The 12,257-nt window shown below is 33.8% G+C and overlaps 1 protein-coding gene across 4 annotated transcripts in view; it reads right to left on the minus strand.

Moving 5' to 3' along the window:
* Positions 1-12,257, minus strand: part of ephb2b (eph receptor B2b) — a 368,312-nt gene that overhangs the window by 222,719 nt on the left and 133,336 nt on the right. For all 4 annotated transcript variants that reach the window (XM_061977650.2, XM_061977648.2, XM_061977651.2 and 1 more), the window contains exon 2: positions 508-587. In XM_061977650.2, coding sequence (XP_061833634.1) covers positions 508-587 — 80 coding nt within the window. The remainder of the gene's footprint in view (positions 1-507; positions 588-12,257) is intronic.

Here is a 12,257-nt window from a genome sequence, read left to right on the forward strand (position 1 = left end):
TGGTGTGGGTTAAAAGCAAGAAAAAGGGTGTGGTGTGGGTTAAAAGCAAGACAAAAGGGTGTGGTGTGGGTGAAAAGCAAGAAAAAGGGTGTGGTGTGGGTTAAAAGCAAGAAAAAAGGGTGTGGTGTGGGTGAAAAGCAAGAAAAAAGGGTGTGGTGTGGGTGAATAGCAAGAAAAAGGGTATGCTGTGGGTTAAAAGCAAGACAAAAGGATGTGGTGTGGGTTAAAAGCAAGAAAAAAGGGTGTGGTGTGGGTTAAAAGCAAGAAAAAGGGTGTGGTGTGGGTTAAAAGCAAGAAAAAAGGGTGTGGTGTGGGTGAAAAGCAAGAAAAAAGGGTGTGGTGTGGGTGAAAAGCAAGAAAAAAGGGTGTGGTGCGGGTTAAAAGCAAGATAAAAGGGTGTGGTGTGGTTTAAAAGCAAGAAAAAAAGGGTGTGGTGTGGGTGAATAGCAAGAAAAAAGGGTGTGGTGTGGGTGAAAAGCAAGAAAAAAGGGTGAGAAGAAGACTCACGCTGTTGTCGCTGGATCCTGACACGGGATAGACGGTCCATCCCAGCTCGGCGGTGGCTGTGGTGGAGTCCATCAGCGTCTCTGTGGACGAGACACAGCAGGTCAGGAGACGCCACATTGCTATCTCTTCAGCTCTTCTTCATTGGCACACAACACACATTCTTCTTCTTTAGCGCCATCAACTATTGCTACTTACACTCTCACTTTCTCAATCCTCCTCTTATTTTATACACAACACAGGCTCTTATTTTATACACAACACATGCTCTTATTTTATATACAAAACATGCTCTTATTTTATACACAACACATGCTCTTATTTTATATACAAAACATGCTCTTATTTTATACACAACACATGCTCTTATTTTATACACAACACATGCTCTTATTTTATAGACAAAACATGCTCTTATTTTATACACAACACATGCTCTTATTTTATACACATCATTATTATTGTTTGTTTTTGTCTTTCTTGACAAATAAATAAATCAAAGTGCATCCCCTCAATGCTAATTGTAATAATGTCAGGGTTTTGTTTAGGTTAGTGAGTGAGTGAGTGAGTGAGTGTCTTTTATTTTCTCGATCAATAAGTCTTTTTGCTCTTATTTTATATACAATTAAATATGTTGTTGTTTTGTTTAAATAATTAAATCAAATGGGTGAGTGAGTGAGTGAGTGAGTGAGTGAGTGAGTGAGTGAGTGAGTGAGTGAGTGAGTGAGTGAGTGAGTGAGTGTGTCTTTTATTTTATAGATTAATAAGTCTTTTTGCTCTTATTTTATATACAAATAAATATGTTGTTTTGTTTAAATAAATAAATCAAATGGGTGAGTGAGTGAGTGAGTGAGTGAGTGAGTGAGTGAGTGAGTGAGTGAGTGAGTGAGTGAGTGAGTGAGTGAGTGAGTGTTTATGTTGTGGCTTATAAGTATTTTTTCTTTTTCTATATGCAAAATAAATATCAAGTTTTTTATTTTTTTTAAATAAATAAATCAAAGTGGATATCCTCACTTCTATTTATAATAATATTAGTATTTTTGTAGGATTTGTGAGTGAGTGAATTAGTGAGTGAGTGAGTGAGTGAGTGAGTGAGCAAGCTTGTGTGTGTTTGTCATTTATTTTTGTGATGGTCCCTAAGTTTTTTTTTGCCGTTATTTGATATAAAAACAATTATTAAGTATTTGTAGTGAGTGTGTGTGTGTGTGTGTGTGTGTGTGTGTGTGTGTGTGTGTGTGTGTGTGTGTGTGTGTGTGTGTGTGTGTGTGTGTGTGTGTGTGTGTGTGTGTGTGTGTTTGTCATTTATTTTGTGGATTATAAGTATTTGTGCTCTTTTTATATACAAAACAAATATTAAGTTGTTTTTATATAAATAGATAAATCAAAGTGAATCCCCTCACATTTATTTATAATAATATTCGAGTGAGTGAGTGAGTGAGTGAGTGAGTGAGTGAGTGAGTGAGTGAGTGAGTGAGTGAGTGTGTGCGCTTGTTTGTCATTTATTGTGTAGATTATCCACGTCTTTTTGCTCTTATTTTATATTTAAAAAAACAAATATGTAGATTTTTTTATATACAATTTTTTAAATTTAAATAAATAAAAGTGTATCCCCTCAAATATATAATAATGTTAAGGGTTTTGTTTGAATGAGTGAATTAATAAGTTAGTGTCAGGACGTGGACTGTTTGTTTTCCCGAGATGCAAGAATAGTTGGATGGGACATGGCTTGGAGGTAAATACATGATTTATTTTAAACACTAACAAAAGGAACAAACAAAAGGCGCGCACAAGGCGGAGGTACAAACTTGACTATGAAACAAAAACGTACACTTAACGTAAACTAAGGACATGAAACAAAAGAACTGCTAAACGTGACATGAATAAAGAAAAACGTACTTGGAACAAGCATGGAAAGGATCATGGAACAATGGCATGGAAGACTATCATGAGTGACAAGGGGAACAGCAGATTATGTCTCCAGGCCCACCAACAGAAAAAGACAGGCTTAAATAACAGTGACATGATGAGTGACAGGTGCGTGAATCTAAATGTGCAACAGGTAAAACTAATGGGTAACCATGGAAACAGGAACTAAGTGACCAAAAACCAAACAGGACATAACTAAAACAAAACATGATCAAAAGCCAGTTAGTGAGTGTGTGTGTGTGTGTGTGTGTGTGTGTGTGTGTGTGTGTGTGTGTGTGTGTGTGTGTGTGTGTGTGTGTGTGTGTGTGTGTGTGTGTGCTTGTCATTTATTGTGTGGATTATCCAAGTCTTTTAGCTCTTATTTTATATAGAAAAAAAAATCGAATGTTTTGTTTAAAAAAATAAATAAATAAAAGTGTATCCCCTCAATTATATTTAATTTAATATTAGTTTGTTTCTGTTTTTTTAAGTTTGTGTGTGAGTGTGTGTGTGTGTCTGTCATTTATTTGTGTGATTTTCCCTAAGTCTGTTCGCTCTTTTTTATATAAAAAAAACTAAACAAATAACATGTGAGTGAGTGAGTGTGACTGCCGTTTATTTTGTGGAATTTTTTTTTTTTTGAAAAAAAAAAAAAAAAAGTGTATGCCTTTAATTTGAGTTATAATAACTTGGGGTTTTGTTTAGATTTGGGAATGAGTGAGTGTGATTGTCATTTATTTTGTAGATTATCCAAGTCTTTTAGCTCTTATTTTATATAGAAAACATATCAAATGTTTTGTTTAAAAAAATAAATAAATCAAAGTGTATCCCCCTCAATTATATTTAATTTAATATTAGTTTGTTTCTGTTTTTTTTTTAAGTTTGTGTGTGAGTGTGTGTGTGTCTGTCATTTATTTGTGTGATTTTCCCTAAGTCTGTTCGCTCTTTTTTATATAAAAAAACTAAACAAATAACATGTGAGTGAGTGAGTGTGACTGCCGTTTATTTTGTGGAATTTTTTTTTTTTTTGAAAAAAAAAAAAAAAAAGTGTATGCCTTTAATTTGAGTTATAATAACTTGGGGTTTTGTTTAGATTTGGGAATGAGTGAGTGTGATTGTCATTTATTTTGTAGATTATCCAAGTCTTTTAGCTCTTATTTTATATAGAAAACATATCAAATGTTTTGTTTAAAAAAATAAATAAATAAAAGTGTATCCCCTCAATTATATTTAATTTAATATTAGTTTGTTTCTGTTTTTTTTTTAAGTTTGTGTGTGAGTGTGTGTGTGTCTGTCATTTATTTGTGTGATTTTCCCTAAGTCTGTTCGCTCTTTTTTATATAAAAAAACTAAACAAATAACATGTGAGTGAGTGAGTGTGACTGCCGTTTATTTTGTGGATTTTTTTTATTTTTTGAAAAAAAAGAAAAAAAAAAGTGTATGCCTTTAATTTGAGTTATAATAACTTGGGGTTTTGTTTAGATTTGGGAATGAGTGAGTGTGATTGTCATTTATTTTGTAGATTATCCAAGTCTTTTAGCTCTTATTTTATATAGAAAACATATCAAATGTTTTGTTTAAAAAAATAAATAAATAAAAGTGTATCCCCTCAATTATATTTAATTTAATATTAGTTTGTTTCTGTTTTTTTTTTAAGTTTGTGTGTGAGTGTGTGTGTGTCTGTCATTTATTTGTGTGATTTTCCCTAAGTCTGTTCGCTCTTTTTTATATAAAAAAAACTAAACAAATAACATGTGAGTGAGTGAGTGTGACTGCCGTTTATTTTGTGGAATTTTTTTTTTTTTGAAAAAAAAAAAAAAAAAGTGTATGCCTTTAATTTGAGTTATAATAACTTGGGGTTTTGTTTAGATTTGGGAATGAGTGAGTGTGATTGTCATTTATTTTGTAGATTATCCAAGTCTTTTAGCTCTTATTTTATATAGAAAACATATCAAATGTTTTGTTTAAAAAAATAAATAAATAAAAGTGTATCCCCTCAATTATATTTAATTTAATATTAGTTTGTTTCTGTTTTTTTTTTAAGTTTGTGTGTGAGTGTGTGTGTGTCTGTCATTTATTTGTGTGATTTTCCCTAAGTCTGTTCGCTCTTTTTTATATAAAAAAACTAAACAAATAACATGTGAGTGAGTGAGTGTGACTGCCGTTTATTTTGTGGATTTTTTTTATTTTTTGAAAAAAAAAAAAAAAAAAAGTGTATGCCTTTAATTTGAGTTATAATAACTTGGGGTTTTGTTTAGATTTGGGAATGAGTGAGTGTGATTGTCATTTATTTTGTAGATTATCCAAGTCTTTTAGCTCTTATTTTATATAGAAAACATATCAAATGTTTTGTTTAAAAAAATAAATAAATAAAAGTGTATCCCCTCAATTATATTTAATTTAATATTAGTTTGTTTCTGTTTTTTTTTTAAGTTTGTGTGTGAGTGTGTGTGTGTCTGTCATTTATTTGTGTGATTTTCCCTAAGTCTGTTCGCTCTTTTTTATATAAAAAAACTAAACAAATAACATGTGAGTGAGTGAGTGTGACTGCCGTTTATTTTGTGGAATTTTTTTTTTTTTGAAAAAAAAAAAAAAAAAAGTGTATGCCTTTAATTTGAGTTATAATAACTTGGGGTTTTGTTTAGATTTGGGAATGAGTGAGTGTGATTGTCATTTATTTTGTAGATTATCCAAGTCTTTTAGCTCTTATTTTATATAGAAAACATATCAAATGTTTTGTTTAAAAAAATAAATAAATAAAAGTGTATCCCCTCAATTATATTTAATTTAATATTAGTTTGTTTCTGTTTTTTTTTTAAGTTTGTGTGTGAGTGTGTGTGTGTCTGTCATTTATTTGTGTGATTTTCCCTAAGTCTGTTCGCTCTTTTTTATATAAAAAAACTAAACAAATAACATGTGAGTGAGTGAGTGTGACTGCCGTTTATTTTGTGGATTTTTTTTATTTTTTGAAAAAAAAAAAAAAAAAAAGTGTATGCCTTTAATTTGAGTTATAATAACTTGGGGTTTTGTTTAGATTTGGGAATGAGTGAGTGTGATTGTCATTTATTTTGTAGATTATCCAAGTCTTTTAGCTCTTATTTTATATAGAAAACATATCAAATGTTTTGTTTAAAAAAATAAATAAATCAAAGTGTATCCCCCTCAATTATATTTAATTTAATATTAGTTTGTTTCTGTTTTTTTAAGTTTGTGTGCGAGTGTGTGTGTGTCTGTCATTTATTTGTGCGATTTTCCCCTAAGTCTGTTCGCTCTTTTTTTATATAAAAAACTAAACAAATAACATGTGAGTGAGTGAGTGTGACTGCCGTGTATTTTGTGGATTTTTATAGACTCTGAAGTCATATTTCTCTTATTTTATACACATAACACGCATTGTTATGTTTTGTCTTATTTGAAAAAGAAATAAATCAAAGTGTATTCCTTCAATTATATTCATATTAATATTAGTTGGGGTTTTTTAGGTTTTGTGAGTGAGTGAGTGAGTGAGTGAGTGAGTGAGTGAGTGAGTGTGTTTGTCATTTAGTTTTGTGATTTTCCCTCAGTCTTCTTGCTCTTATTTTATATAAAAAACAATTTTTTTTTTTTTTTTCCGGAAAAAATAAATGAAAGTGCATGCCTTTAATTTGAGTTATAATAACTTGGGGTTTTGTTTAGATTTGGGAATGAGTGAGTGTGATTGTCATTTATTTTGTGGATTATCCAAGTCTTTTACCTCTTATATTATATAGAAAACAAATCAAATCAAATTATCCCCTCAATTATATTTATATTAATATTAGTTTGTTTCTGGTTTTTTTTAGGTTTTGAGTGTGAGTCAGTGTGTTTGTCATTTATTTGTGTGATTTTTTTCTAAGTCTGTTTGCTCTTATTTTATTTAAAAAAATATATATATATTGTTTATTTTAATTTTCTTTGTGAAAAAATTAAATAAAAGTACATTTTAGTCATAATAACTTCGGGTTTTGTTTAGATTTGGGAGTGAGTGAGTGAGTGTGATTGCCATTTATTTTGTGGATTTATTTACTGTTCATATTTTATCCGCATGACAAATATTTTTACATTTTGTCTTTTCTGAGAAATAAATCAAACAAAGTGTATCCCCTCAATTATATTTAAATTAATATTAGTTTGTTTCCTTTTTTTTAAGTTTGTGTGTGAGTGTGTGTGTGTCTGTCATTTATTTGTGTGATTTTCCCTATGTCTGTTCACTCTTTTTTATATAAAAAACTAAACAAATAACATGTGAGTGAGTGAGTGTGACTGCCGTTTATTTTGTGGATTTTTTAGACTCTTATTGTTATGTTTTGTCTTATTTGAAAAATAAATAAATCAAAGTGTATTCCTTCAATTATATTCATATTAATATTAGTTGGGGTTTTTTAGGTTTTGTGAGTGAGTGAGTGAGTGAGTGAGTGAGTGAGTGAGTGTGTTTGTCATTTAGTTTTGTGATTTTCCCTCAGTCTTCTTGCTGTTATTTTATATAAAAAACAATTTTTTTTTTTTTTTCCGGAAAAAATAAATAAAAGTGCATGCCTTTAATTTGAGTTATAATAACTTGGGGTTTTGTTTGGATTTGGGAATGAGTGAGTGTGATTGTCATTTCTTTTGTAGATTATCCAAGTCTTTTAGCTCTTATATTATATAGAAAACAAATCAAATGTTTTGTTTAAAAAATAAAAAATAAAAAAATAAATAAAAGTGTATCCCCTTAATTATATTTATATTAATATTAGTTTGTTTCTGTTTTTTTTAGGTTTTGAGAGTGAGTCAGTGTGTTTGTCATTTATTTGTGTGATTTTTTTCTAAGTCTGTTTGCTCTTATTTTACATTAAAAAATATTGTTTATTTTTATTTTCTTTGAGAAAAAATTAAATAAAAGTACATTTTAGTTATAATAACTTCGGGTTTTGTTTAGATTTAGGAGTGAGTGAGTGAGTGTGATTGCCATTTATTTTGTGGATTTATTTATTGTTCTTATTTTATACGCATGACAAATATTTTTACATTTTGTCTTTTCTGAGAAATAAATCAAACAAAGTGTATCCCCTCAATTCTAGTTATAATAAAATCCGGGTTTTGTTTGAGTGAATGTTTGTTTCTGTGTTGATTTCCTCCATGAATGAATGAATGAATGAATGGGGGCCTTCACTGAGAAGTGAGGTACATGAAGCATACGCCGGTCAGAGAAGGTCTGAAGCAGACGTTGGACTTTGGGGGTGGGGGGGCTTGTGGTGGATTATGGTCTGAAAAGAAACACCTCCAGTAATTGGGGTGAAAGAGAAGGTGCATCCTGTCCGTCATGGGGTCCTCTGTGGCCCACATTCCACCCGCCTGGCCCGGCTGTCTGTCACATGCTCTGTGGACCATTCATGTTGTCAGCCGTCTCTCTCCCTACCGCCCCCGGACCCTCGGCCCTCCCTGCCGGTCCTTGGCGGCCCCTCGTCTTCGGAGCACTTTCCATGAACGTCCCCCCCTACCTCCCCCAATGTCTTCCATTCATTAAATCTGCAATGTGACTTGAAGAAAATATCCCCATTAGATACAGTAAGGAGGCAGGGGGTTCATATGGCCCCATTCAGCGTGGTCGACCTGACACATGTAACGTGACAAAAGATGTACAGTCTCGGCAGACATAGGCTCCAGCTGACTTGCAGAACCGGAGAACACGATAGGAGAATCCACAGTTATCACAAGTGCTATAATTCCTGCAATAAGGCGGCCATTGTGAGGCAGCTGGGATGCTAAGCTAATTATCTCCCATAACCATAGGAATGATTAGTGAGGGAGCATAATGAACGCCCTCTGGGATGGTTTGGGGACAGAACTCCCAAATAACACCAGTGTGCACAAACTATTGTCCCATCTTGTCCCCTGTGTTGAATATATATATATATATATATATATATATATATATATATATATATATATATATATATACATATATTATATATATATATACATATATATAGTAGAGATGCGCGGATAGGAACATTTTTCATCCGCAACCGCATCACAAAAGTCGTCAACCATCCGCATCCACCCGAACTAACATTTAATCAAAACCGCACCCGCCCGCACCCGCCCGTTGTTATATATCTAATATAGACGATGCAAGGCATTAGTGAGGTTATAAAGCTTTTGCCTGTTAAAGAAAGGAGACTGATCCAATGGAGCAGAGACATTCAATGCGTGCCACGCTGTCAGGGCCCAGACGCACACCAGTGCGCAATCATCTGGGAGCCGCGCTGAGCGCACCTCCAAGCGCGCTCGCGCCACTCAAACTGCTGCAGGCAGCTGCGTTCTATCTTGTTTTAACATCCTGTGGCACTCTTCTGGGATCACGGCGGACGAAACTGCTCATGCTCAGGGTGTTTGTGGAGGTTCGGGGTTTTGCACAAATGTGATGCACCATGTTAGATGTCCCGGTTTTGTGACTGTCGTAGACATAAACAGCGTCGCAGCTCTTGCAAATCACGTAGCCAGCATTACTATCATCCTGATTTACAACCTCATAAAAACGAATCCACGCTGAACTTTTCTGGCCTTTTTTTCCCCTGGTCTTTAGTATTCCCTTTTTTAGTTTGTCACGTACCACGTTTGCTGCCGGCGTTGCCATCTCTTTTTTTTTTCTTCTTCTGTTGTGGCATATGCTGCAGGTGCCTGCTCGTTTTTCGTATGTGGGTAACAACATTTAACTATGTATATATATTTCCGAATTGGTTTAACTGCCACCCGCCTGAATCTATTTAAAATCTAATTTTTTTTTATTTCAACCGCCCGACCCGACCCGCGGATAAAATCTATTTATTTATTTTTTTCAACCGCCCGACCCGCGGATAATCCGCGTACTCCGAGGTTGTGTCCGCAAACCGCGCATCTCTAATATATATATATATATATATATATATATATATATACATATATATATATATATATATATATATATTGTAGCGATGACGATATATATCGCAATATATTATGTGGCATATAATCAATTAACCATTTTCGAAACGGGTTACAAAAGGCTCCTTATTTGGCAGCTAACATATGCGGTAGTCAGACGTACTGTGCTTCAACATGCGTTGCATTATTTTCTCAAAACGATTATCGTGTTTTTCTGACTTTAAAGCGCACTTAAAATCATTGTATAGTCTCAAATATGGACAGTGCGCCTTATAGCCCGGTGCGCCTAATGTAAGTAATACTTATGGTTTTGCTTACCGACCCCCAAGCAATTTTATTTGGTACGTGGTGCAATGATAAGTGTGACCAGTATATATATATATATATATATATATATATATATATATATATATATATATATATATATGTATATATATATATATATATATGTATATATATATATATATATATATATATATATATATATATATATATATATATATACAGTATATATTGTAGCGATGACGATATATATATCGCAATATATTATGTGGCATATAATCAATGAACCATTTTCGAAACGGGTTGCAAAAGGCTCCTTATTTGGCAGCTAACATATGCGATAGTCAGACGTACTGTGCTTCAACATGCGTTGCATTATTTTCTCAAAACGATTACCGTGTTTTTCTGACTTTAAAGTGCACTTAAAATCATTGTATAGTCTCAAATATGGACAGTGCGCCTTATAGCCCGGTGCGCCTAATGTAAGTAATACTTATGGTTTTGCTTACCGACCCCCAAGCAATTGTATTTGGTACGTGGTGCAATGATAAGTGTGACCAGTAGATGGCAGTCAAACATAAGATAGATGTGTGGTCTGCAAGTTAGACTTAGATTAACTTTATTGATCCACAAGGGAAATTATTCCACACAGTAGGGTAAGGGTAAGGATGGAAAGGATAATGCAGGTATAAAGTAGACTAAAAATGTACCATAGTAGCAATATAAAATATAACATATATGTAATATTTACATATGATATATACATACTGATATATTATAATATATAGGTTGACGCCTGTTCAATAAATGACACAAACAAGTACCCGTAAGCAATATAGAACATTACATAATGTACTTGCTAACTCATGTTGCTCAGTAATACATCAAAAATGTGGTCAGGTCATAGTGCTGTACAATATGACAAAGTACTTGCACACAGAACTAAATGTAATGATTATACGACAAGAAGGAAGAATAATGTCTGATAAAATACATTTTTTTGAGAAAATATTGCATTTGTGAGAATAAAAGCATATTTTCTGTTGCAAAGGATTTTACAGAAATACATTTGTGTTTTTGGAAGATAAGTCTTAATAATGAGCACAACAAGTAAGTATTTACGAGATATGAGTCATAACAGATATTGAGATTAAAGTGATTATATTGTAAAAAAAAATGGTTTCCCAAAATATGACTTTTTTGTATTTTAAGAAAATGCAACTATTAAAAAATGCAGCTTTTTAAATTGAAGACATGCAACTTTTTTTTCCACAAATACTACTTTTTACAAATATACTTTTAATTTGAAATACTTAGCATTACGGCTACCATAGTCAGACGTACTGTGCTTCAACATACAAGTATTACTATGGTGTGTGTATAAGGACCCCAACATGGCACCTATTAGGAGACACATTATCTGGTGTTTTGTTTCGCAATACTATGCAAAAGCAACTTTTCTTACCTTCTGGTACCTGCTCATGTGTATTTAAGTCCTGAAAATGTGCGCATCCGCCATTGTAGTCCGTGCCGTAGTTAATAATCTTCTTTTTCTCTATCTTCTTGTTATGTGACATTCATCCTCCACTGTTGCCATTTCCAATATAAAGTAGTGTAAAGTTCTTACTTATATCTGTCAGTAAACTCACCATAAAAGCACTAAAACATACTGGTGTAGTGACTTTACATTATTCACCCAAGGAGCTTTAGTTATTAGAGAGAGGCAGGATGGCAACTATTTTGTTTACTTTCAAACGGAGACTTTTGCCACGCTCATCTTTTCTTTTCAACCTTAGTCCGTTCCCTATTAGGATGCACAGAAACAAAACTAAAGTGCAGAACTGTACAACTAAAATAATTAACGAAACATAACAAATGCGGTACTCTAAAATAACAATTTGGTCCAATAAAATGTAAATAACTATAACTGCATAACATAATCATCCAATGACTGCAGTCATAGCCATACCACAGTCACACCCGTCCCATTAGAATCATCCAATGACAGCAGTCATGGCCATACCACAGTCACACCCGTCCCAGTAGAATCATCCAATGACTGCAGTCATAGCCATACCACAGTCACACCCGTCCCATTAGAATCATCCAATGACTGCAGTCATGGCCATACCACAGTCACACCCGTCCCATTAGAATCATCCAATGACTGCAGTCATGGCCATACCACAGTCACACCCGTCCCTGTAGAATCATCCAATGACTGCAGTCATGGCCATACCACAGTCACACCTGTCCCATTAGAATCATCCAATGACTGCAGTCATGGCCATACCACAGTCACACCCGTCCCAGTAGAATCATCCAATGACTGCAGTCATGGCCATACCACAGTCACACCCGTCCCTGTAGAATCATCCAATGACTGCAGTCATGACCATACCACAGTCACACCCGTCCCATTAGAATCATCCAATGACTGCAGTCATGGCCATACCACAGTCACACCCGTCCCAGTAGAATCATCCAATGACTGCAGTCATGGCCATACCACAATCACACCCGTCCCAGTAGAATCATCCAATGACTGCAGTCATGGCCATACCACAGTCACACCCGTCCCAGTAGAATCATCCAATGACTGCAGTCATGGCCATACCACAGTCACACCTGTCCCATTAGAA

The sequence above is a fragment of the Nerophis lumbriciformis genome, linkage group LG18 (genome assembly GCF_033978685.3).
Source record: "Nerophis lumbriciformis linkage group LG18, RoL_Nlum_v2.1, whole genome shotgun sequence".
In the NCBI taxonomy this organism is placed as follows: domain Eukaryota; kingdom Metazoa; phylum Chordata; class Actinopteri; order Syngnathiformes; family Syngnathidae; genus Nerophis; species Nerophis lumbriciformis.